Consider the following 27,829-nt stretch of genomic DNA (forward strand, 5'->3'; position numbering starts at 1 on the left):
TTAGTTAAATGAAAATATTTAAACGCAAAATTGTTTTATTGTTATTTCTTAAGTATGGAAATGAAATATTGTTTGTCATCATATTATGACAGTCCTGTGCCACCGTCTTTACCGCCTTTTGGATTCCGAAAATACATGCCAACAATAGCAACAACAATAGCATTGAAAAAAACCTTCATCCTAGTCATGCGCAGTGGAACTGTTAAGTTTTATTAACGTCGATAAAACTGGCAATAAATGTCATCAAGTTAGCAAATTAAATGAACGCAGTCAGTTCCTTTAAATATACTTCCAGCCAAAGGAAACGACATTCAAAGTGATATTGTATTCTGTATTTGACTTTCTTGCAATATTGAGGGAGCACAGAAATATATGAACAGCAATCAGAGAAAGCGATAGATAATAAGGTAAGTAATCTACTCACTGTGATATTTCTAACATGAATAGTTTATAATACTATATATGTTTAAAATCAGTTATTTCTCTAGTAGTTATTGCGGAATACATGAAATAGTAATCTTTTAGCCGTTTGAATTTGTTGTCTGAAAGCAGACATTTTGTCGACCGACGCTGTTATGCGACGTTGATTGCATTTGTTGTCGAAGAAAGCAGTGCGGTTTTGTCTAATTGTTTCGTAGTTTCAGTAAAACTTCTCTGCTACCAATTCGGTAACATGGTGCAAATGAACCAAACAAAAGCGTTCGCACGGGTATATATACTGCAATAATAAATCAATAATATGAATCATTCGACACATGCAGTTAAGCTTCGTTTGTGTTTTCGCTTGTTGGACATAGTCGTTAGTTTTCCTTTTCGCTCGTTTTTGCGAACCGCACACAGACAACATATTTCTAACAAAGAAAACGATTCTACTATCGAGATGGAATTTCGTAAGAAAATAAAAAAACTGGAAAACGTTATTTTTTTATTGCCAAGAAGCAAATGACAAAAGTGAATTTACTTATTGTTGCATAAAAACAAGATATTTACATAAACGAATCTCAATTTCTGGTGGGAATTTTAATAATTTATGAATTTGTAGTAAACACTCGAAGACTGGGCGTCTGAAAAAAGCCTAATAAGATGATTCGAAGTTTGTTCACTAGCCATTTCAGGCGTTGATATCTTATATCAACTTGTTTTAAGGCTCGAGTTTGAAATAAATTTTACCCGAGAAACATTTGAAGTAATTATGGATGAGTTAAATTCTTCAATGGAGGAGGCTGAATTAAGTAAAACTCTGAAGAAGCTACAAACATTGGAAGCCGAGAAAGGTGATATCGTGTTAGGGTTTATAAAAGAGAAGGAAATCATTGAAACTATTCACCAGGAACAATTACAGCAGCTTAAAGTCAAACACGAAGATGAAATACAAACATTTCGACAAGAATGGCTGAAAGAAAGAGAAATGTTATTGCAAGAAAGTGACAGTAGACAAGTGGATGCCGAAAATCGTAATGAAAAAAAGACGAAAGATATTAAACAAGAATTGATAAAAAAGTCGCAAGGAGACGTCAAAGAAACAGAGGAGGAATATAGAAAAGACAAAAGAAAACTTAGAGAAGAATACGAGGCGGTAGTTTTAGAAAAAACGTCTGAAATCGAAGAGTTGTATCGCGAAAACTGCATTCTTCGGTCAAAATCGGATCCGGCTTCGTTTGAGGACAAAAATAAAGAGTTTAAAGTCATTATTAATAAGCTTCAAAGTAAGATAAATGGTTTAGAAGAGGATAAGCTGGCGAAAATTATGAAGCTAAAAAATGATTTCGAGGTCGAAAAAGCAGAACTTGAAAGGAAACAGGTTCGAGAAAAAGCGGAGTTTGTGAAGAAACTTACTTTCAAGCATGACCAACAAAATACTAATAATGAAATCGAGAAAAATAAATCATTTTTAGCTTGCAAACAAGAAATGGAAGAAAAGATTGAAATTGTTGAGAAATTGTGGGAAGAACGCAACGCCGAAGATCGGCAAAGACTGAACACTCGGTTAGAAAACGAAATCGCAATGCAGAAACGAAGATTCGCGGATGAGTTGCAAGAAAAGTTGTCTGAAAGGGACATGACAATCGAGAATTTAGAACGAGAGATAGAAGAGTTGTCAAATAGTGTTCATGTTGAAAGGTTTGAGTTGGCTAAGGTATATAACCGTGAATTGTCTATTCTTAACAGATTGGACTCGCCAACAAAAGAAGATATTGAAGTTGCACTTATCGACGAAGTAGCAAAGTTGCGTGATGAACAGCAGAAGGTAATCAGAAACTTAGAGAAAAGAAATAGGAGAAAAATGAGAGATTTCAAGAAATCTCAGAAGCCTTTGGAAGAGATTGAAGAACAACATAAGAATGAACTTGAAGAGCTAAGGAATAGCTATGAAAGAGGGAAGGAAGAGTTTGAAGCGAAACTAAGAAACGAACAACTCAACCTTTTGAAAAGTTTTGAGTTCGAGAAAAATGACATTGAGAGGTACTTTAAGCAACTCATGGATGGGCGGGAAAGCGAGTTCCAAAATGAAATCCAGGAATTAAAAAGCGACCACGAAGAAGTAAAAAACAAGCTAAACATTTTCGAAAAAGAAAACGTTGAATTAAAAAGTCAAGTCGTTCAAGAAAAAGAGCGAAATGGAGAGCTGTTTGATAAGCTTCAAGAATGTGAAAGTCAAAATGCAAGATTAAAGGAAGAAATAGAAAGAGACAAACGGAACTTGCGCGAACCAGTTAAAGACATCAGTGCAGTTGACAGCGACAAAGAAGGCCTCAAGCGAACAGTAGAAAAGTTAAGTAGTTTGAACATCCAGCTTACAGATGAAATGGAAAAGGAGAGAAAAAAATATGAAAATCTTTTGGAGAAAGTTCAAGAGCTGGAGAAAGATCAGGATCGTTTGGTGACACGATCAGAAGCAGACGAGCTCCAATCTTCTGAATCTGGATTTGAGTTATCCAGCTCTTCAATAGAAAAGCCAAACAAGAATAGTAGAGACAGCTATACAGATTTATCCTCAGTGCAAGAAAAGAAGTCTGGAGATCCAAACAAAGAATCAAGCAAGGAGGATTTAGATATGCAAATGAAACTGCAGGACAGTGTCCAGGAATATCTTCTTGAGATTAAAGTACTGCAAAATGCTATGGATGAAAAGGAAATGGAGATTAAACAACTGAAAGTCACCTTTGCCAAAGAAAAATCTGATCTTCAAGGAAAAATCCAAGACTTGATTAATTCACTGAAAGGTGCTGTGAATGATGAAGATGGCGCAGATGAAGAAGATCTTGAAGAACTTAAGTCTCGTTACAAGAAGCTTACAGATTCTATTAACCAGGTTATAAAAGATCTAGCTGATAAACCAAATAATCCAGAAACATCCGAAGCGTGCAATCAGCCAAGCACTTCAGAGCCCTCTAGCGAACAAAGAGCTAAAGGTTTTGCAAATGAAGTTAATGCCTTAGACGAACTGATAAATGATAACTTTCACACTGAAGTCAAAGAACAACTTGGCAAGAAGCTGGATGCAATCAAGAACAACATTATAAGATCACACGAACTAGAAAAACTGGAGCAACAAAGAAGGCACGAACAAGAAAAGAATAGGTATTTGAAAGAATTATCAGACGAGAGAAAAAAGGATTTGGATGTTTCAGGTGAGGTATGGAATGCTGTGTGTGAAAAACTTGGACTTGATATGGAAGAAAGCAGCGAGAAACTGAAAGAGATTTTACAGGAAAAAGACGATGCAAATGGAAATTTGACCTCACAGAATATAAAGTCGACTGAAACACAGGGCAAGTCCGATGATGATGGGAATTCCGATGACAAGGACAATAAAATGGAAAGAAGTCCTGATCTCGAAGAATTAGAGATATTGAAGGAAGAAAATGAAAGAATGAAGCGCACACTAAATGAACTGGAGAAGCATTACGAGAAGGATAAAGAAGAATTAATGGAAAAACTACAAATGCAGCACAAAGAATTTGTCCTTTCTTCGGAAGCCGAAGTCATTGAAAATCTCATCAAAGAAAAGTCAGCTCTGGAAGAAGCATCCATCATTGAAAGGTTCAACCTGGGTAGGATATACTACATGGAAATGCAAGATGAACTGGACGAAATTCTTTCGCAGAGGAAGGAGGAAATGGACAAAGAGCACGAGAAGGAAAAGTTGAATATTTTACTGAAATTTAACAAAGATATAGCCGACCTTCACAAGCTCTTAGCTGATAAAGATGAAAATGAAGTGAGACTACTTCGAGAAAAAAATGGATTGGCAAAAAAGATTTTAGAAGTCCAAAGAAGAACACCAGGAACCGAAGAAGAGAATGATGAAAATAACAACATCAATAACATCAATACCGAAGCCAAAAAGCTAGAGGCTTCGTTGCCATTGAAAAAAGAATTGGCCGACTTACAGCGACAGAGACAAGACGAGCACGAAGCAAGTGTCCAGAATCTTGAAAAGGCAATCGATCTTATAAACGACCTTCTGAATGATAAAAAGAAAACTGATGCTGCTTTTCACAGGCGTTATAGCTTTGCAAGTGCATCAAGCCAATCAGATGAGGTTATTCGAAATGATTCGCCAACTGATGAAATAGCTCCGGTGTTAGTCCATGAGTCTGTTTTATCCGATGAAGATATACGCACCAAAGAGGATCTTCAAAGAGCACTTGAGAACCTCATTAGCCATTGTATATCAAAAGAAAACGAGGGCGCAGAATCAGATACATCTTCAGGCGCAAGCTCCGATTTTGAGTCTGAGCCTAACAGTCCTCCTCCTGAAAACGAGGAAGGAGTGTCGGATTCAGGAGCCGAATCCATTGAAAGCCAGTGCGTATCAATAAAGAAGGCTGATCTGGAATTGGCGATGAACTTAGAAAGGTTTAGCTTGGGCAGAATATATTACAATGAATATAAAGATAGCCTAAAATCCGCCCTCAGAAAGTTAGCCAAAGTCAAGGACATGAATCAAGATCTTGAAGATAAGTTGACAAGTGGAATAAGAGACCTTGTTAATAGGACAATTTTTGGTAAAATGATGGTGCAATCAGTTGATATAGAGACGCAGACTTTTGAAGTCGAGGATCTGGTAAAAAGGCCATTGGACAATGCTTCTGATAACAATGACAAGGACATTCCACTGGACACATCTCCTGAAGTCTCAGAAAAAGAAGACTTAAGCGACTCATCTGAAGAAAACGATGATCAGTTTAAAAATGTGAAGCAAGAGAGAATGTCTAGAGATGTTTTCAACGATACTGCCAAGGAGGATGACATTACACAAACGGAAGAGCTGCTAAATGGCATCAACACTGCAGAGCAGGCAACTGAAAGAAAAAGAATAGAAGACAATGAAAATGTGAAGCAAGATAACATGCTTGACACTGCCATCAAAGAAATTACTAATGAAGATGCCAGTACGCAAACTGATGACTTGCAAGAGCACATGAAGACTACAGAGGAGGAAACTAATGAAAAGGAAGTAGAAGGCAAGCAAAACGAAGAATTAAAAAGTGAGATTTCTCAGAAAGAAAAGAACTTCAAGAAGCAATCTGCCGATAGTTCATCCAAAGTCTTGCCAGGGAAAAACGACGAGGAAATTGATAAAGAACTTACAGAAACGGACTCAAACACCAAAGAAGAGGAAGCAAAAGTCCTTGATTCAATGGATAAAGACACGGAAGACACGGAAAAAGCTGATATCGATCAAGAGCAAGAACTCCATGGAGAGGAGAAACTGATCGATGAAGACAAAGACGCAACAGAAAACAAAGAAAAATCTGAGCAAGACCAAAACGTTAACTTTGAAGATGAGAAACCACAAGAGCCAGAACTGCATGAAGACGATACACCGATCGACAAAGACGCAGCAGAGAACAAAGAAAATGCCGAGCAAGACCAAAACGCTAGCTTAGAAGATGAGAAACCACAAGACACCACAAAAGTAAAACAATCAGATAGTACTGATGATCAAAACCAGTTATCTAAGGATCAAGAAGAAACAAGCGATGCTGATTTCCCTATCAGCGGTAAAGAGGAACTTGTGGTGGATGACCAGCAACTTGACGAGTCTGATGTCGAAACGCTGAAACGCGAAAATGAGAAGCTGAAAGATAGGTTTGATATCTTAAAAGCTTTAGTTGGAAGATGGTTCGTCGAGGAAATTCCCGAGTTGAGATCCGTGAACAACACAAAACAAGTGGAAGGGGACAGCAGATCTGACGATCTTGGAGACAATGAACTGAAGGAACTTCGAGAAGAAGAAAAGTGTTTTGCAGATGAAATAAAAGCTATAGAAAAACAAATCGCACAGCTCAAAGATTTGAATGATGCAAACAACAAAAAGGAAGAAGAAAAACTGAACGCTCAAGAACTGCTCGCATTGAAACAGCTTGAAAAAGCTGACAGAGCCTTGAAGAAGGAGGAGGAGAAAGATTTGATCGAACTTCTTAAAAAGGAGAAAGAAGAGGTTTGTAAAAAATTAGAGGAATTAGACATGGAAATTAAAGAACACGAAGATCGGATTTCAGATGATGAGAAAGGTCTCTTTGAACTGATGAGTAAAAAACTCGAGCTTGAAGAATGTGTTGCGCTCAAAGCGAGAGAACTTGACAAGAATCAGAATAAACTTACACAGATGCAAGACGATACAGAGAAGGAGAAAGTAGAAGAGGCTGTCCAATGTCTTGCAGAACAGAAAAAGGTTCTTGAAGAACTCCAGATGTCTTCCTCATCTACTTGTGCGCAAGAAAAAAGTTACACTTTAAATCAACAACCAAGTGAAGTCAGTGACCATGACACCATGAAAGACGAGGCTGAGCCAAGTAATTTGCCTCTTACGAAGGCTCATATACCTCCACATGTACAGCAATTGATTAAAGCAAAAAGCAACGAAGATAAGAAAAACAAAAACCTTACTAAGAGTATCGAAAAAGCTTTACGAGATAAGGAGAGATATAAAAGAATGGCTGAAGATCGCCAGGATAGGCTGAGGCCTTTCATCAAGAAAAGAGAAAAACTACAGAAGAATCTTAGAGAAAGAGAAGGAATTACTGCAGAAGGAGCCAAAGACAAAGTTTCGTCCAACGTTGAAAACAGAGACAGTGAAACACCAAATGAAAAGACAGTACCAAGTACCAAGGTGGAAGACATCGAAAAAGAAATGATGAAAATAAGAGATCAATTATCTTCACTAGGCAAAAAAGCTAAGATTCCTCTTGCAATGGAAAGCAAAATAAATGTACTACCTCATAAGCTGAAGGAACTAGGATCGGAAAAAGATATCGTCGATCAACAGATAACTGAGAAACAATCTCTGATCGAAAATCTGGGAAGCGAGAAGACCACAGAACTGTTTGACCTTCTTGAAGCAAAAGCTGAGCTAGATGTCAAACGGATCGAACTTCAAGAAGCTTTTCCTAAAGGTTATGAAGAATTACCTCACGAAGTGCAGGAGGCTTATAAATTGGCATGCCTGAAACAAGAATTCAAAAATGCTTTAGACGTACTAGATCAAAAAATTAAGGATGAAGAAAATAATTTTAAAGAAGCAGTAATCTATCAGAGACAAGGAAAATTGGATGATTCCCATTCAGCTATTGGACCTATGATCGAACGCAAGCAAAACTTAGTTCTTGAGCTTGAAGAAATTTCAAGTAAACTTCCTTGCGGAGATGAAGCTGAATCAGTCAATGCAGAGGTCGCGCAAAGTAGAGCTGAAGATGCAAGTGAAAGAATACATGCAATAGAAGATCTGTTGAGAAAAAATGAAGGTAGCATAAAAGATGAGCCACTACGCGCTGCAGCGGAATTAAGAAAATTAATGGAAAGAAAACAAAATAAGACAGACGAACTACTTAAAGCAGCTGATGCGTTGAAAGAAAAGGTTAAAACGGCCGAATTAAAAGAAAATGCACTTCAAAACATTCCAGATTCCATTCTATCGGCAATTACTGTGGGAAAAGAAACAGACGAAGAGAATGAACTTTCATTTGAGACTGTGGAACAAGAGAACGAGATTAAAGAAATATGCATAGAGCTTCAGTCTTTACAGAGTGAGGGAGAAGACACAAAAGAAAAAGAGGATGAGCTTATGAATGTCATCGAAAAGCAATCCTTAAAAGAAGTCCAACCCGCATCGGTCAAGGAGCAAGAAAGCACAGTTTTCTGTCCAATTTCTCCTTTGGTTTTCCCTGAATACAAGGCAACCAAATACGAACTTCAAAATATCAAAGAGAAAATGGAAACCATCTTAAATTGTCAAAGTGCAGAAGAAAACATGACACCTGAGTTAAATGATTTAAGTTCTTTATTCCAAAAGAAGGCAGAAATTGATAAAAACATTAAGGAATATAAAGAGTTTGAGGCTCTCTTAAACCAGGAACGAAAACTTGCCGAAACTTTAAAGACAGCTGCTGATAAACAAGAGCTGGAGGAAATTAAGCGGATAATTGAGCGTAAAGAAGAAGAAATCGATAAACTAAAATCTAAGAGTAACGAGGTTGAAGAAATGTTAAAGCAGTTGAACGATGTCAAAAACAACAATAAACAGAATGATGATCAAGTGATACTGGACATCCAAGAAGCTATCGAAGATACCGAAAAACGTCTACTTGAAGCGCAAGCAGAAAAAGACCGTTATTACAGTAACTTCAACCAGAAGCAATCAAATGTCAAAGAAGCAATGTCATCACTTGAAGATGAATTGGAAGAAACTAGGGAAGAAATGGAATTTGTTGAAAACGAGCTGGAGGGTATGCGTTCCATTTCGGAGGACGACAGTGCTGTCTCTCCTGAGTTACTCGAGCTGACCAAGCTCCTACATTCACAGAAAAGTCTGAAAGATTATATGCTTGAGATAAATACAAAGTTTGACGACTGTGACGATAGTTCTAGACCTTCTATTGGTCCAGAAGAAATCCAAGCTTTAATAGATGAAAAACGTGATGCTGAAAGAAAATTAAAAGAAATACAAGAAGAGAAATCAAAATTTGAGGTCGAATTGCAAGATCAGGATATCCAAGAAACCTATGATTCCTTGTGCAAAGAAAAGGCTAGGCTTGATCAAGCACGAGAAGATGTACTGCATAAGATACATGGTTCTAATGTATTTGCTCAAATGGCAGGCGAATTAAAGGAAGAAGAGCCAAGTGAGAAGGAAAAAAAGTATTATTCCCAAGCTTTAAATCAAATGCTGTCTGATCAAAAGACGTTGATAAAGCTTGCTGAAGAAAACGAGAAATTAAAAGAAGTTGCATGCAGACAGAGGGAACTGCTAGAAAACCTCAGTAACAGCATATCTGCTACACTAGGAGACGACTTGGCTCATGCTATTACATCTGATTCAAATCTGGATGAAAAAGAGCATATCCAGCTACCAAGAGCCATAATTGACAGAATAGATAGTAAGGACGAAACGCTAGCGGAAATAATGAGCGAGTTGGAAAACGAAAACAAAAAGTTAACTACTCTGAATGTGGACCTTTCAAATGAGCTTGACTGTCTCAGAGAGAATATGGGTGAAACGTTGTCGGACGCCATATTACAATCCAATAGCCAATTACTTGAAAATAAGTTGATGGCTCCCATGGATGAAGTTATTAGCGCAGATAAGACGGTGGAAGAAATCCTAGCAGAACAAAAAGACGCTCTTGGGAGACTGAACGATCTCATTGGAGAGAATCTTATTAACTCTTTATTAAAGTCAAGAAAAGACGTTACTGGAATAGATGACGATCCAGGACCTCTAAAAGCAACGAAAATCATGAATGAGACTGACGAAGATCTTCAGAATGTCATAGCAGCTTATGAATTTGAAATGGATAATCTTGGTAAAGAAAACGATGTCCTAAAGACTATGCTTGGTAATGATCTTGTCCACGCATTATTAGACATCGATCAGGACCGAAAAAATAAGCTAATCTCTGAATACGACAATATTTCAGCCGAAAAAGGGAAGCAATGCGAGGAAGAGGAAGGGGGTTCAGAGGCTAGCCAGTCATATAAAATGGAGGCCAGTGAAGGAAAAGAAAGTATAGATGTTCAGGACGATTATACAGATGAGGGAACAAACCTTGAAACTGAATCCAACAAACAACTGAGGCCAACAGATTTAAACCCAGCAAAAACATCCAAGGATATAGACGAACTAACAGATAAAAAAGATAATGTTAGTGAGGTTGGCAGTCTACAATGTTCAACAAAATCATTGGATTATAGTGAAAGCGTAGAAATGTGCCCAGAAGTAACCACTTCTTCTCAGAGACCATTCCTACAACCATATGTTGAAAAGTGTGCTTTTACTGCTCCTGTACTTATGTACAAAGACAATAAAACTCTCGGAGAAGTAATAAAAGAATATGAAAACGAATTAGACACTTTGAAATTCAGACTTGGCCCTGATCTATATAAGGAAATTCTTAGTGCTGGAGTGCTGGATACAAATCACGATGGAGGAGATCTTATAGCCAAAGAAAGTGAAATAAAATCCAAAGATTCCGAAAGACAGACAGATGACTCAGTTGTCTACAAAGAGGCAAGAAAAGACAGCGATATCATTAAAGAAGACATTTATCCTGGTGAGCGGAGAGATTTGGATGAACAAACAAGAGAAGAAAGCATACTGCCAGTCGATGTGGATAACATCAACGATAAAGACAACGTCCCAGCTGAAGTACGTACAGAAAACGCTATAAAGAAGGGAATGCTAGATGGACTAAATGACAAAGAGGAGAAAGCTTTGTCATCTAAAGTAACAGAAAACGAACCAAAATCACAAAGGACTTCACTTGCTGCACCCAAGAAGATGATTGAAGAGAAGCAGTCACTTGCAGATATAATTGAAGGCTACGAAAACGACTTAGCAACCCTTAAATTTAGACTTGGTCCAGAGCTGTTCGAAGATATTTTAGATGCCGATAAACATTATGATGTCCCAGGACGGATACGAAGGAAAACCCGAAGAAGTACAGAAAGATGTATATCCTACAGTCTCACGAGACCTACAAAAAAGGGAGGATACTATCAACGCTGCTGGTGAATTAAAAGATGAGAGAGGGAATTTGCCATCGCTTGACATTACGAACGATGACTTACAAAAAGGCAAAGCAGCGCAACAACCTCGTGACCTGGATCAAGCACAGCTTACTGCACCTGGCAAACGACAGGCAGATGAATTCGAAGAAGCAGAACCCATACCCAAAGATGACGATAGTACTACCGGAGCAATTGTTAGAAAAAAGAAAGCCCCATCAGTAGTAAAACTTGTTGCGACAACAAGGATGATCGAGGGAAATCAAACACTAGCTGAAGTAGTTGAAGCTTACGAAAACGATTTGGATATCCTACAATCTAGACTTGGTCCAGAGTTATATAGTAAAATATTAGATGCAGGAAAGATGACTACAGAAGATGCAATAGGCGTGTCTGAAGCTAAATCTGAAGACGTGCATCAAGATGCATACTTTGAAAGTTCAGGTAAAGTCGTCGCATTAAGAGAAAGGCAGGATAGTATGAACGCTGTTTCTGATTCAAAAGATGAGCCAGAGATCTTAACACCGCCTGAAACCAAAATTACTGACTTTCAAAGAAACAAAGCCACACAACAAAGAGATGAACTTGAAGAAACAGGACCCACACCCACAGAGGATAACAGTACATATGAAGCAGATATTACAAAAGAAGAAGCCCCAGCATCAGCAGTAAAATCAAACGAAAACAAGGAATTCAAAGGAAAAGAGCCATCACTTGTTGCACCGGCAAAAATGATCGAGACAAATCAAACACTTTCTGAAATCGTTAAAGGTTACGAAAACGACCTGGCTACCCTTAAATCAAGACTTGGTCCAGAGTTATATTGCAAAATATTAGATGCAGGGAACATGGTCAAAAAAGAAGATGCGCTCCACGGAACTGAAGCAAGTCCTGAAGAAGAAAACCAAGATACACATTCGGAGGGTTCATGTGACGTCTTCGCATTACGAAAAGAACAGGATAGTATTCATGCAGGTTCTGAATTAAAAGAAGAGCTAGAGAACTTAACATTGGCTAAGACCAGGAAAGATGACATACAAAGAAGCAAAGCAGGACATCGGCCTGATGAATTGGATCATGCAAAACTTGCTGCGACAGGAAAAGGACAGGCAGAAGAGTTCAAAGAAACAGGAGCCATACCCGCAGAGGATAACAGTATATCTGAAGCAGATGTTAGAAAAGGGAAAGATCCAACAACAGTAGTACAACAGAAGAAAGGCAGAAGGGTAAAAGCAAAAATCCAATCACTTGTTGCACCGACAAGGATGATCGAGGGAAATCAAACACTAGCTGAAGTAGTTGAAGCTTACGAAAACGATTTGGATATCCTACAATCTAGACTTGGTCCAGAGTTATATAGTAAAATATTAGATGCAGGAAAGATGACTACAGAAGATGCAATAGGCGTGTCTGAAGCTAAATCTGAAGACGTGCATCAAGATGCATACTTTGAAAGTTCAGGTAAAGTCGTCGCATTAAGAGAAAGGCAGGATAGTATGAACGCTGTTTCTGATTCAAAGGATGAGCCAGAGATCTTAGCACCGCCTGAAACCAAAAACACTGACTTTCAAAGAAACAAAGCCACCCAACAAAGAGATGAACTTGAAGAAACAGGACCCACACCCACAGAGGATAACAGTACATATGAAGCAGATATTACAAAAGAAGAAGCCCCAGCATCAGCAGTAAAATCAAACGAAAACAAGGAGTTCAAAGGAAAAGAGCCATCACTTGATGCACCGGCAAAAATGATCGAGACAAATCAAACACTTTCTGAAATCGTTAAAGGTTACGAAAACGACCTGGCTACCCTTAAATCAAGACTTGGTCCAGAGTTATATTGCAAAATATTAGATGCAGGGAACATGGTCAAAAAAGAAGATGCGCTACATGGAACTGAAGCAAGTCCTGAAGAAGAAAACCAAGATACACATTCGGAGGGTTCATGTGACGTCTTCGCATTACGAAAAGAACAGGATAGTATTCATGCAGGTTCTGAATTAAAAGAAGAGCTAGAGAACTTAACATTGGCTAAGACCAGGAAAGATGACATACAAAGAAGCAAAGCAGGACATCGGCCTGATGAATTGGATCATGCAAAACTTGCTGCGACAGGAAAAGGACAGGCAGAAGAGTTCAAAGAAACAGGAGCCATACCCGCAGAGGATAACAGTACATCTGAAGCAGATGTTAGAAAAGGGAAAGATCCAACAACAGTAGTACAACAGAAGGAAGGCAGAAAGGTAAAAGCAAAAAAGCTTTCACTCGTTGCACCGACAAGAATGGTCGAGGAAAATAACACACTTGCTGAAATCGTTGAAGGTTACGAAAACGATTTGGATATCCTACAATCTAGACTTGGTCCAGAGTTATATGGCAAAATAATAGATGCAGGAAAAATGACTAATGCAGAAGATGCACTAGGCAAATCTGAAGCAAGTCCTGAAGAAGCGCGGCAAGTTTCATATTCTGGGGGTTCATGTGACGTCGTTGCATTACAAGAAAGATACCCTAGTGACAAAGCTGTTTTTGAATCAAAGGATGAGCGAGAGAACTTACCATCGTTTGGAACTCGGGACGATGACCTACAAAGAAGCAAAGAAGCACAAGAATTTGATGACCTGAATCGAGCGCAATGTTCTGCAACTAGCAAAGGACTAACCACTGAATTCAAAGAAACAGGACCAATATCCGCAGAGGATAATATGACTTCTGAAGCAGATGTTGGAAAAGAGAAAGGTCGAGCATCAGTAGTACAACAGAAGGAAGGCACTGAGGTAAAAGCAAAAAAGCTTTCACTCGTTGCACCGACAAGAATGGTCGAGGAAAATAACACACTTGCTGAAATCGTTGAAGGTTACGAAAGCGATCTAGATATCCTTAAATCAAGACTTGGTCCAGAGTTATACGGTAAAATATTAGATGCTGGAAGAAAGACCAATACACAACTACTGTTTTCTGAAAAGAAGCCCAACGCTTTTGAAGGCCAGATACAGCCAGGCTCTTCTGGCAAAGCAGTAGTAATACCAGGTAATACTATCCAAGAAAGCCAAAAAACCAAACAGAGCGAAACTATGCCGTATAAAGGAGTCTATGACACTCCAGATAAAAGATCTAAGGATGACGCTTCACCATCAGCTGAATCTAGCGATAAAGCCAAAGAGCCTAGTGTTTCGGATGAAAAGATTAACTTCGAACGTGAGGGGATGCACGAAGAAGAAAAGAGCAAGCTTTATATGGATGCAAATAAACCTACTCCGTTTACCAGCGGCTCTGAAGCGCAATCTGACCAGTTTGAAATTTCTGCTCCAAAACGCATGATAGAGCAAGACAAAACATTAGAAGAAGTCATAAAAGGTTACGAATCGGAACTAGAAACTTTAAAGTCAAAGTTAGGACCACAGCTTTATAACAATATGGTAGGCACCAGCAATATCGGTGATGAAGAACCTAAGCAAGAATCGTTTGATAGGACAGAAAAACGTAATGTGCTCTCAGAAAAACAGCCATGGACATCAAGACTCGATGACAGTAAAATTAAGAGTGACTCAATGGAAGAAGATGTTGGGCATGAAGAGAATATCAATGAAAACGACCAGGAAAAAGATCCAGAGTATAGTATGAGCGAAGGAGAAACCTATCTTAGCGATGGCGAATTGTACGAATCATTTAACATACCTAACATCGAGAAAGAAGGTAGTAAAAATGAAACCATTGTGGATGACAAGCTTAAGTTAAGTGCTCCATCAATAATGTCCAAGGAAGGAAAAACACTTGGAGAAGTTCTTGAACGATATGAAAACGATTTAGAAGCTTTGAAGTCAAAACTTGGTCCAAAGCTTTTTAAACATCTCTTGGAGATAGGGCAGTATGATGGCGAGCAGGGTACAGCAGAAATAGCAAAGGATGGTTATGATAGTAAAACAGTTAATCCAAAGAAAGAGCCTGGCACAATAGAATTAACCAATCCTGCTCTTGAGAAGTCCGCACGATATACTGATACGGAGAGGAAATATCCATGTGACCTCGACCACGAAGCAAAAGGAAAATACTATGATGAGTTCAATGAAAGAGAAAAAGATCAACCTACGACACAAGCAAAAAGCCCAGAAAGTGGAGAAAGTGCGATAACGAGCATTGATAATAGTGGTTCCGAATTACCATTAAAAGAATTTGACCTAATTGCCCCTAAACAAATGTTAGAAGAAAATAAAACACTGGAGGAAGTGGTTGTGAGCTACGAAAACGACCTTAGAGATTTGAGAGAAAGTCTTGGGCCACAACTGTGTGATGCCATATTAAGGGCAAAGAAAAGAATCAACAAAAGCAGCGATGAACCAACCTTAACGCTGGGGAAAGAAGATTTTAAAACGGAAATGGATTACTTAGAAGAGACAACAGATGAAAAAGGCCAAAAAGCTGCAAACTGGAAGGCAGAAATTGGCAAAGTTATTTTAGAAAGCCAGCCACAGGAAGCGTTAGAAGATGCTGAAGTTAATGACATACAAATTGAACAACTCAAACATGAGAAAGGGAGAAATGCAGGTGATTTCGACAAGGATTTCAAAGACGATCAAGAACCCCAGCAAAACATCACAACTCAAAAGCTAGAAGCTCCAGAAATGATAGCTCAAGGGAAAAGGCTCGATGAAATAATGTGTGGCTATGAAAACGAACTAGGTGCCTTGAAGTCACGAATTGGTCCAAAACTTTACAAAGATATCATAAAAACTGGAAAAATTGAAAGGATTGATGAAAGGGGAGAACGTTTGAACCCTAAAAAGCTGGAAGCGTCGGAAAAAGTACACAAATTAGATGTAATTTTGAAGGAGAAGGAGGATGAAAACGTCAAAGGAGCCCACAAAGAGCACAAAGGAAAGGAAGAAAGGACTTCAGCCGATATCGCCATTGAAGAGAAGGAAGAAACATTAAGTGAAGATTCTGACATAAATGCTATTGAGGAAAAAGGTACCAAAGAACAACTAGCGAATCAAGAGAAAGAAAAACAGATCGTAGCTAAGGAAAAAGACATTAAGGGTTTACAGTTGAAGGCTGTAGAAGAAATGTTGGCACAAAATAGAACATTAGAAGAAGTTGTTCAAGACTTTGAAAAGGATTTGGCGACACTGAATTCGAAACTTGGACCTGAACTATTTCAGTATGTTTTAGAGACCGAAACCAAAGATGACGCAGCTAAAGCAAGTCATATGCCTTGCTGTCTTGAGGACAATGTAATTGATGATGGAGTGAGTGGAACACAGTTAACAAAGAAAACCGAAAAAGATATTGAAAATGCAGAAGCTAGCATTGAACAACCAGAAAGAGAAATCGAAGAAGCCATTCAAGACAGTAATGTGCAACAAGGTCCAATAGTAAGCGGCGTTACGCTCCAAAAAGGCGAAGAGTTAAGTCCAGGAAAAAAGGATTTAGATGAATATTCTCAGGCTGGTTTGTCCACTAGAAACCTTAACGATGCTCTAGACTTGAAGAAAAACGAAAATCAAGCAAGCCAAATTAAGAAACAGTTAAAGGCGCCAATTCTTTTGGCTGAGCAAGGAGCAACACTCCAAGATATCATTGAAACGTATGAGAAAGAACTCGATACGTTTAATTCTATATTGGGACCAAACTTAGCAAAAGCTGTAGTTGAAGCTGGGGGGAAGAGAAGCACGAGAAAAGATGACGAGGATGAACAACTAAGAATAAACAAAGTCGATAAAGATTTCAACCAAGACACGAAGAAAGAGATTGGAAAGATTGAATCCAATAAAATTAACAGCAGGATGGACGATGCCAATTATGGAGAGCCTGATGCACAAGATGAGTGCCAATCCAACGACGAAAAGAAAGGAGAAGGAAATGAAAAACTGCAAGAAAAGGATTACTACTTGGACATGTTTGAAAATAATGCGACACTAGAAGATGCAGTCAAAAAACTGAGAAAAGAGTCTAAAGATTTGAAAGAGAAGCTTGGCCCAAATTTAACACAGATCCTTTTAGGAGAAGATCAGTTGGAAAAAGCAAAAGAAGAAGAGGAAAGAAAAGAGAAAGAGTTTGGTGATAGGAAATCTAAAGATATGGAAATGACACACCCTGCTTCTGAGGAAAAAACAGGACGCCCATTTTCAGAAAAAGAGAAGAAAGGAATTCTGGATGCGGAAGAAACTATTGTTGACGATGCTGCAATTCAAGAGGTCAAATGTGAAGTTCAAAAGAAAGAAAGAAGCACAGAAGATGATGTTAGTACAAGTGGCTTATACCCAAAAACCTTCATGGCTCCTAAGTTGATGGAAGCTGAAAATGCTACACTTGAAGACGTGATTCAAAATTACGAAAATGATCTTTCTGTTCTAAAGAATGCACTTGGGCCTAATCTGGTTAACATTCTTTTAAACGATAAAACTAGTTCAACGGCTAATAATATTCAAAAGTTATCGGATGAAGTTGAAGACGAGGAAACAAAGAAGAACCAAGAAAACAAAGAGAAAAAAGGATTGGAAAGAGAAACAAATCGCTCAAATAAGGAAGACAGCATTTCAGAAGAACAAAGGCAAACAAGTGAAGAACACAATCAAGAGAAAACTAAAAAGCAGGGGCGCCGACACGAAACGAAAGAATTTGAGGAGGAAAGCCTTGCTAAATTAGAATTTCAAGAACCGGAGGAGTTACAGAGAATAATCTCTCCCTTACTGAATGGAGATAAAGATGAAAGCCTAGAAGATATTTTGAGATCATTGCACAATGACCTAGATGTCCTCACTTCCAAACTGGGCAGCAATTTATCAAAAGGTCTGTTGACTATGGACTCAGATTCTTACAACGTAGCTAAAGATAACGATCTTAGTTATGATAGAGGCAAAGATAGAAAATTGGATCTGGAAATCATAGATGAAAATGAAACCAAGCGCGAAAAAGGTGAATATCAAGTGGGAGGGAAAGTCTTTAAAGAAGTTGAGGCCGAAGATAAGGAAAAGGATAACATGTTGAACGTTGAAACTGCTAGTGAAGAACTAGACGATCTTGCCGCAATAGATCAAATGGAGGAAAATTCTCAAACGTTAGAAGAAGTTATCAAACGATATGAAAATAACCTTGAAATATATGAATCCATTCTCGGACCTTATCTTTCTAAAGCTATATTAACCAAAGAATTTTTGTCGATTAAAGAAGGTGAGCAAAGTCAAGCGAAATCCAATGTAGATGATCAGAGCGCTGAAGAAGATAGCCCTCTTGATGTTCATGACAAAGAAAATGAAGACGAAATGAAAGTTTCGAAACTTGACGAGTATTTGAAATTACTAGATGAAGGAAGAACTCTTGAAGATGTGTTAATCAGATATGACCCAATAGATGCTGTTGTGACATCGACGAAAGGAGATGAAAACCGACTTTCTATTAAAGACGAATCCTTGCCCTGCAGTGATGAGATTGAAAACGTCACTCAAAACTACGAACATGATCTTTCTGTACTAAAGAAGGAACTTGGGCCTAATCTTTTTGAACTTCTTTTAAACGATAAAGTAAAGCCAACTGACAAGACATCAAGTTCATCGGACGTAGATGAAGAAAACAAAAGGACAAAGAACCAACCAAGCAAAGAAGCAAAACAAGGATTGGATACAAAAACGAATCACTTTAATGATGAATATAGTGTTTCAGAAGAACAAACGCGAACAGAAGAAGGAGAACAACACGAGAAAACTGAAAAGAGGGGGGACCAAGGCGAAATGGAAGCATCTGAGGAGGAATGTCCTGCTCAATCAGAGTTTCAAGAGTCGGAGGAGTTACAGAGGATAATCTCTCCCTTACTGAATGGAGATAACGATGAAAGTCTAGAAGATATTTTGAAAACATTGCACAATCAGCTAGATGTCCTCACTTCCAAATTGGGCAGCAATTTATCAAAATGTCTGTTGACTATGGACTCAGATTCATATAACGTATCTAAAGATCTTAGTGGTGATGGCGGCGAAGACGGAAAGATTATGAGATTGGATTTGGAAACTATGGATGAAAATAAAACGAAAAGACGAAAAGGTGAAGATCAAGTGGTAGAGAACGACGTCAAAGAAGTTGAGGTAGAAGAAAACGAAAAGGATAACATGTTGGGCAATGAAACTGCTGGTGAAGAAATAGATGATCTTGCCGCAATAGATCAAATGGAGGAAAATTCTCAAACGTTAGAAGAAGTTATCAAACGATATGAAAATAATATTGAAAGATATGAATCCAGTCTCGGTCCTTATCTTTCTAAAGCTATTTTATCCAGAGATTTCCCCCCTATTGAAGCAGGTGAGCAAGGTCAAGCGAAGTCCAATGTAGATGATCAGAGCGCTGAAGAAGGTAGCCCTCTTGAGGTTCATGACAAAGAAAATGAAAACGAAATAAAACTTTCAAAAATTGACGAGTGTTTAAAATTACTAGACGAAGGAAGAACTCTTGAAGACGTGTTAATCAGGTATGACCCTGGAGTTGTTGCATCGACGCAAGCACAAGAAAAGGAACCTACTACAGACGAATCTTTACCCTACAGTGATCAGATTGAGATATTTCAAAAACAAAACCAAAGTTTAAGACAGAGGCTGGATAATTTAAATTCCAAAATAGGTAAAGGCCTCGTAAACCAGTTGCTGTATAAGAACGGCGTGGATATGGTCGAGTACGATGGGCTTGACGCCAAATCCTTACGGCAACATGAAGTTGAAAAAGACACACCCAAGGAAGACGTAGCAGAAGTTGGAACGGAAAATCCAATTTTAGAAGCACCAGTGATGATGGCGAGGGATAAAAGGACACTAGAGGACGTTGTTATAGAGTACGAAAATAATCTTAAAGAGATGACTAATACTCAAGAAGAACTAGAACAATGTATCGGATCACAACTATTTAAGGAACTTTGCGAACTCAAAAGACAAGAGGGAGAAGGAGAAAAAGTAGAAGGAAAAATAGACTCTGAAAATGAAGAAAAGCCAAAAGAGCAGTCAAGCAAGAAACCTTTTCTTAATTCAAAATACTATGTAGTAAACAAAATGGCGGAAGAAGACAAGTCCTTAACAGCTGTCCTTGGAGATAATGAAAATGACTTTGAAGTACTGGAGAAAGAAAATGCGTCACTGAAAAAGGTGCTTGAGGGTGTATCAGGAGATGGAGTAGACTTGGGAGAAATTATATCAAAGTACGAAAACCAAATAACAATGCTCGAAAATGCGAACAAAGAAGCGGAAAACAATTTTGAAGACAAACACTTTGAACTTCAAAATGAAATCAACGACTTACGATCAACTCTGGAAAAACTTGCACAAACATTACGACAAGATTTCCTGGACGACTTGATGAAACAAGATGGTGATAACCATATTGAGGCACTGCAGATTATGGAAAAAGAAAATAAGACTCTCGCCGAAGTTGTGGAAGAATACGAAGAAAACATGAAAAAGTTAGAACGAGAAAAAGCAGTGCTACAGCAGATAGCAGGTCAAGGTGAAGAGGGAGCATCTATGTTAGACGCTGTTAACGATTATGAAGATGCAATAAAAGGACTTAAGGAAGTAAACAAAGTACTCAACAAACGCATTGATGCATTGACCGAAAAAATAGGCCCTCAGCTTAGTAAGCAGATAATGGATTTGCGTGATAAAACCAAGTCGTCCGAAACTGGGGGGAAAGACGATAAGATGAAAGATGCAACTGAAACAATGGCTGCAGTAAAGGAAATGGAAGAGAAAAACATCACTCTGCAAGAGGTACTGAAGATCTATGAGGACCAGAACGAGAAAGCGATAGCTTCATTGGACAGCTCAGACCAAAAGAAGTCTGCAGAGGTGGATGAGAGCGAAAGGAAAGAAGATAAAAATGTAGACTCAAAAGAGGACAACGAGCTTGTAGTGATAAATGAGTTAAGCCAATGCAAGCCTAATGAGACATCACCAACACAAATACAAGATTATGCTGAGAAACAAAACGCTGATGAACTCTTACCCGAACCTTTATATGATAAAATTGGAATGCAACTCATTTGTGGCATAAAAGAATTAGACAACAAAACTTTTGAGGAACTTGAGAAGGAAGACAAGCGACCTTATGCACTAAGGACAATGAAGGCTAGGAATGAAAAACTCGAAGATGTAATCAAGGCGTACGAGAATACGCTGTCCAATTATGGTCTTCTCGACACTTCAGAATTAAAAGGAGAGTCCCTTGCTTCTGAACTACATGCTGCGATTGCAGAGGACAAAGGGGTAGAAGAGGTGGAAGTAAAACTACAGGAGCAGCTTGCACTTTATCATGAGCTCGAAGAAAAGCTGAAACAGACCCAGGAACAGCTTGATAAATTCAAATCAAATGATTCAGGACAAAGTCTTGATAACATAAGTACTGATGAAACCAGTGAAAAAGATGCCGACATATTAGCCCAATTAAAAATGAGGAACGAATCATTAAAAGAGCAGTTAGATTTGTCAGAAGAATCCACGAAAGATGCTCTGCAAAAGTACCAAGACGCAATTAAGTCTCTGGAAATTGAAAAGGCAAAACTTGAAGGTGATAAAAAGCATGAGATTGAACTTCTAAACAATAAACTCGAACTGGAGAGAGCAGCTCTAGAAAGGCTGAAAAACGATTATGACGAAATGCTCAAGAAGGAAAAAGAAAGACAGATAGAAGATTTTGAAAAGGATCTTGAAAGAGAGAGGAGAAGATTTCAAAAAGATCTTGAAGAACAATCTGAAGACTATGAAAGGAAGCACAACACTCATAAGCAAGAGTTACAAGATATGAAGGAGAAGGCTGAGAAGGCGAATATAGAACTAAGAAATTCCTTAAAGGAGGAAAATGATAAGCTTCATAAGAAGTTCGAAGAACAGATGCGTCAAAAAGATGAAGACCATGAGAAGATTTTGAACCTGCTGCGCGACAAATTAGAGGACCAAATGATAACAGAGAAAGCAGAAATGAATGTCCAGTTCAGGCAAGAGAAAACAGAATTGAAGACTCAAATAGAAAAGAGTATTTATGGTGACGAGCTGCAGAAAAATATCGATCTCGAGAATGATTTTCAGGAGTCTTTTAATAAAGTACTAAAAGATCACACAAATGAGATTGAAGAGATCGAAAAAGAAATGGCACAGGCAGAAGAAAGGTTCAAAGACCTAAAATTACAACTATTAGAAGAATTTGAAAATGAAAAACAGAAAGAGACTAAACAGCATGAAAAAGAAAAACAAGAAATGGAGTCAACTATCGAGAATTTGTTGAAAGAGATAATAAAACTTAAGCACCAGAGAAAGGAAATGAGGCAACAATATAGAGTGGAGAAACAAAACATCGAGGAAATAGCTGAGAAAGAAAGAATTGAAATCCAGGAAAATATGGAAAGAAGTAAAAATGAGTTGATTTCTAAATTAAAGCAAGATCGTGAAAAAGAAATTGAGAGCGAGAAAGGGAAATACGAAGCCGTTATCAAGGAGTTACAAGAAGCTCTTGAGCGAGCAGAAGCAAAGAAAAAAGAGCTAGAAGAAAAGCTACGGAATGAATATTTAAAAGCTGAGGAAAGTTTGAATAATAAGTCTGTAAATGACGGTTCAATCGAAGAGATTACAAGAGAGGTGAAAGTCATCAAAAAGGGAATAGAAATGGAATATGAACAAAAGCTAGCTATTGAGAAACAAAGGTTTGAAGACACCTTACAGGGACTTCGACGAGAAGTGGGGAATCTTCAAGAAAAAAGGAAAATCATACAAGAGCGGGTTTATAATCAGGAAACTCATTCAGCCGAACGACATGTTATCGAGAAAAGCATTGCGAACTATAAACTAGAAGTGTTGTCAAAGCTTGAAGGAGAGATGACTCAAAGGATTGAGAGAGAAAGAAAACCACTTGAAGAAGAAGTAAAAGAACTACAGATTGAGAACGAGGAGTTGAAAAGACAGCGCTGGGAAATGAAGGCGCAGTTTAGAAGAGAAAAAGCTGCTCTTGAAGAAGAATTCGAGCGGGAAAAAGAAACGCTCGAGAATAACCTACATAAGGAAAAGGAAGAGTTGAGAAAGAGGTTTGAAACACAATTACAAAAAGAAAAGCAAAACAAGTCAATTGATTCCAAAGTCAGCCGATCAACGAGTCCAGTTCTTGGGGTAAGTAGCTCTCGCTTAAAAAATTCATTTTTCAGCTAGTAAGCTAATTTATATAGAGAAAATCTTTTAAGACTGTAAAAAATCACCGTATAGTCGTACCTTACTGTGAACGTGACGGTACCGTGTTCGAGGATTTAGATTTGACAAACAATGATCTTTGTAGCGCTCTGTGGTGGTTCAAACGACATCTTTGTCCACTACCGTGATAGTTTTCGCTCATACCTTAAAATCTCCTCTTCAAAGCCCCTCCCCCAGGCAATAAATAATGAGCGATCCCTATTTATAAATAGAACACAAGACGAGTTAGTTATTGCATTGTACTATAAATAAATAAATATATATATATATATATATATACACTCGATTGCAGAAACGTTGTAGTATACATTTATCTTTTATCTTTCTTTCTCAAAAACAAAAATCATTAAGACACCTAAATTTTTGTTTTTAATCTGTTAGCTAATAATCCACTTTCGCTTTCTCTGTTGCTCAGTTTTATCCTCGATTTTGTACAGAATATTCATGTGTTCCAGTAAAGGTCCGTGGAATTTCAAAGTGTTTGTATTGATGAAATTGTGCATTCTTTATTTAGCATACCGTTGTAGACACTGATTCGAAGCTAACCCTGAGTCTGTAATCAAGGAACACGGCTGTATTTGGATCTCGAAATTGCCAATAATTTCAATACTTTTGTTTGTATTTTGTCAGGAACCCAGTCCCCGCATTGAGAACACGGTGCGCATGTTGAAACAGGAGAATGTGTCACTTGTTTCACAAAACGCCAAACATGAAATCGACATTGAACAACTTAACGAAAAGCTAAAGTTCATGGAAATGAACTTTCAAGAGATGATGGAGACTGAAAAGTTAAAGGTAAACACCGTCTACTACAACAGAAATGGATAAGGGGAAAATGGTTTTTTTTTTGTGTGTCTGTATAACTGTGGAAAAATAACATGTATATATTTCCAAACCAATCTTAAAATATTTCCCAATCAATCTTAAACTACTATCTTTCTTAAAATTTAGGCTGAAAAAATTAAAAGAATTCAGGAGCAGATCCCAAAGGCGGTGAGTAAAAGACTTTCAAAAAATATTAATTTGTGGTGAAATATTTTACTAATCCTCAGGTTGATAGACAAATTCCTTTACTATCATTGCTTTCTTTTTCCGTAACGTTTATCGCTTTTGATAGATATGGATAACTTAAATTGAAAACCATTGATTTATTTAAACAAATCATTTGTTATACAACTGGCCTATTATATCATCTTAACTCCCATGGCGAATTTTGGGGAGTGTCGGGAGCTATGCTTCCCGCTCTTTTGAAGGTCATAGATCCGCCTTTGCGCGCCGTAGCTTGGCGAACATTGGTGCATATATTTTAGCAAGCACATTTTTTCTTGGGAAATGACTTTCCTTTTCATAAACTTCACTTTACTCATAGTAATTTCTATTTTTAAAACCATTTTTTAGTATGAAAATTAGATTGGGTTCTTGCTACTTGCACCAGCCCTCTCTCCCTCTAATAAAGTCCGGTTCCCAAGTTTATTTAAATTTCGGTTTGATTTTAATAGGATGTGGTAGATCTTACGCTTCCTGTCCCGGAGTACAAGTCGCCTTCAACAGGGATCCAAGACGACGCAATACTTCATACTCTACAAGAAAAAGATCAACAGATTCATCAGCTATTAGAGACAAAGAAGTATTACGAATCAGTTTTCGGTGAACTGTGTGATGAAGCTGGTCTGTTTGAGTTAGACCGCAATCAAATAGTATAAACACTTAATAACGAAAGTAAGAAAGCTTTTAACGAGAAAAATACTGTAATAAACAAAAAAGTATATACTAAGGGATACTACTTCACTCGTTCGCAGAACGGCTAAATCAAGAATATCTGATTACGATTTTTTACGTTGTTACCAATTGATGGGTTGCAAGCATTCCCAAGAGAGTTCGAAAACAAAAACATGGCGGCCATTCTGGTGCCGTTAACAATGGATGCTAATGTGAAATCTTTCGTTAAATGGCACCAACATAGCCGCGATGACGGAACGCGCAATCGAAGAATAACAAATGATGTTATATTGAGGTTATGCAGCTTTTCGAGTTGGTATCTGCGTTTTAATCTCAGGCTATTTAAATATATATAAATAACACAGTAAACTTATGCTTGCAACTTGATATTCAAAAGTATCTAAAGTAACTTTTATAGAATAATATAATAACCAGTCTCACTCAAAATGCTACTTTAATTACGTGTAGTTTATAAACATTATTTCCAAAACACTATAGTATAGCACTTATATATTTATAAAATGTCATATTTGTGTTGTTATTTTGTAGATCAACTGGTATACAGTTATTTCAGAAATTAAAGGTTGACGAAAGGTTTGTAGCATGTTGAATGTGACTGCAACATACAAGATCAACATGCTACATTTAACAAGACCTTCACAAACCTTTATTTAACATTATATAGTTTTTTTAGAAAAAGAAATGATAAAATGATAAATTGCATGATAATTTTTTACCACAAGAATTCTAAATAAACTAGACGATCCATGATCGTGTACTCGGGCTTCTTCTGGCGTGTGAAGTCACGGTACGTTTGTGTTACAAAAATTGCAGTATTCTGTCAACCAATTACTAGTAGAACTGCTTTTCCAATCAGAATCCATATAAACTTTGAAAGTCAATTCCACTAAATTCTCTATAGATGATATATCTAACAATACACATGTCCCTTGAGGATGACTCTTACCATAAACATCTCTAGCATGAGAGTCAAACATTTTAAATGACATTTATCAGTACAGTAAATAATGCCGACAGCAAAACAACCAACTGTTAGAATAAATGAGCTGCATTGTTCAGTTAGCAATGATTCAAAAGTTCTTTTCATGCCCATGCAATGTTGATTTCCTTCAATGGTAGACTCACCATGAACATCACCAGTGTACCTTTCGCAACTTTTGCTGTATTCTAGCTGGTAATTTACTTATAATACTGTAAGCATTGCCGGTAATTCTGTTAACAGTAAAAACAATTGAACCCCAATATGCATGATTTGTTTTAAGTTATCAGAGTTGGTTATCCCTTTCATTTGGTGATAAATTAAAGCATATAAACTCATTGCAACACATTGTTGCCCGGCATTTTCTCCAAATGTAACAACATCCCCTTGACTATATGCAGCACTTACTGTTTTACTAGCATCAACATGGTGGGTGACAGCTGGATCTGGGTTTTTCTCTATATCATTAAAAAGCTTGTAATTTGCACAGTTGCTTTTATGATCTAAACCCTTATACTCACTATATGGGAAATTACACGAAAACCACCTTATGTATTTGAGACATTTATCCCTATATTTTTCTCTCCTGGAATTGTAAACATATCTCATTGAAGAGTTAAGTTTTCCTGTTCTAAATATTGGTTTCCTTCTCATTTTTTGTACAAATCTGATACCTGGTTTGTACCACATACTTCTTTTTTTCGTTGCAATATTTTTAATAAGACAATGAACTTTCGATGACTTAGGCGTGTTTTTACTTAAATTTCTGCATACATAACTCCTTAGTTTTCTGTTTTTTTGAAAGACACGTTTTAATCTGTTCACTGGTACCCTGCTTGGTTCATGATCGCGTCTAGAGCCATGACTATCACATTCAACATGACAATTATGAAATACATACTTAGCATAACGATATCTGAATTCTTGTACCTTTATTGACACTAAAACATCATTATGTTCATGTACATTTGTAGAATGGATAACGTTTTCTAGCATGTTACAGACACCAAGAGTATTTACCACGTCTTTTACTAAGCACGTGCGACTCCATACGTAAACCAAACTAATGTTCACAATCGCTTGTACGATATAAACACAAATGGTTATTTGTGCAAAATCAAATCGTATTTTACGACTATTGAATACAACAAAAGCAAAGAAATGAATCAGGATATTTATCAAGAAAGTTAAACTTAGATATTTACTTTTCAAGTTGCTTCGCTTATTATATTCTTTATCCAATATGGCGATTTGCTTGTTGTTGTTTGCTTGACCTTCGAGGTTCTGCTCAAGGAGATTTTCTGTTATTTCAACATCTAAGGTGTTCATTTCAACGTCATAGTTTTCTGTTGAGTCACTAGTCATAGTTTTTGTAGTGTTGTCGAGGTTTGTGTCGAATATAGCTCATTTGTTACCTCGTGATAACTAGTATGAATTTGGCTAGTAAGCTTACATGTTTTCAAAGATTTCAACGCTTTCAAGCTATAAGATTCGTGGACCGACCCGTTCCGAAAAAGCTCTACATCTTTTAGTGTGGGCCTACCACGAATGGCGAGTGCGGTTGTATGTGGGATGATCATATAAGGCATAGCACTTTCCAAAGATTTCTTCACGCAACAACTTTATTATCCCACGAACCGAAGCAGAAGGAACGAAGAAAACAGGGTTTAGATTTGCATTGATTAGCATGCAGTTATGATTCTCATCCCCAGTTCCCAGCGACTCAGGTAGGAACGCCTGGGACCGTGACCCCCATTTTGGCGACCAAATACGACGAAAAAGAACGGGCTGCATTTTTATACTGGGGTTCCTGCGGAAGCCCGAGTAACAACGTAGTTAACAAAAGAACCAAAAGATATTATGCTTTTATTCAAAATTGAATTCATTTATT

At 37.6% G+C, this 27,829-nt stretch overlaps 1 protein-coding gene across 1 annotated transcript; it reads left to right on the forward strand.

The window, feature by feature from the left end:
* The first annotated feature begins 1,117 nt into the window (after positions 1-1,117).
* LOC116303225 (uncharacterized) lies at positions 1,118-26,201 on the forward strand. The gene is given in 5 exon segments (XM_089024424.1): positions 1,118-10,975; positions 10,977-23,141; positions 23,850-24,014; positions 24,171-24,212; positions 24,719-26,201. Coding segments are annotated over 5 exon segments (22,359 nt in total). The 5' UTR covers positions 1,118-1,192; the 3' UTR covers positions 24,923-26,201.
* Positions 26,202-27,829: the final 1,628 nt, after the last annotated feature.

This window comes from Actinia tenebrosa, unplaced genomic scaffold (assembly GCF_029948245.1).
Source record: "Actinia tenebrosa isolate PJP-AT-01 unplaced genomic scaffold, QUT_ActTen_1.0 PGA_scaffold9__36_contigs__length_13948895, whole genome shotgun sequence".
Classification (NCBI taxonomy): Eukaryota; Metazoa; Cnidaria; class Anthozoa; order Actiniaria; family Actiniidae; genus Actinia; species Actinia tenebrosa.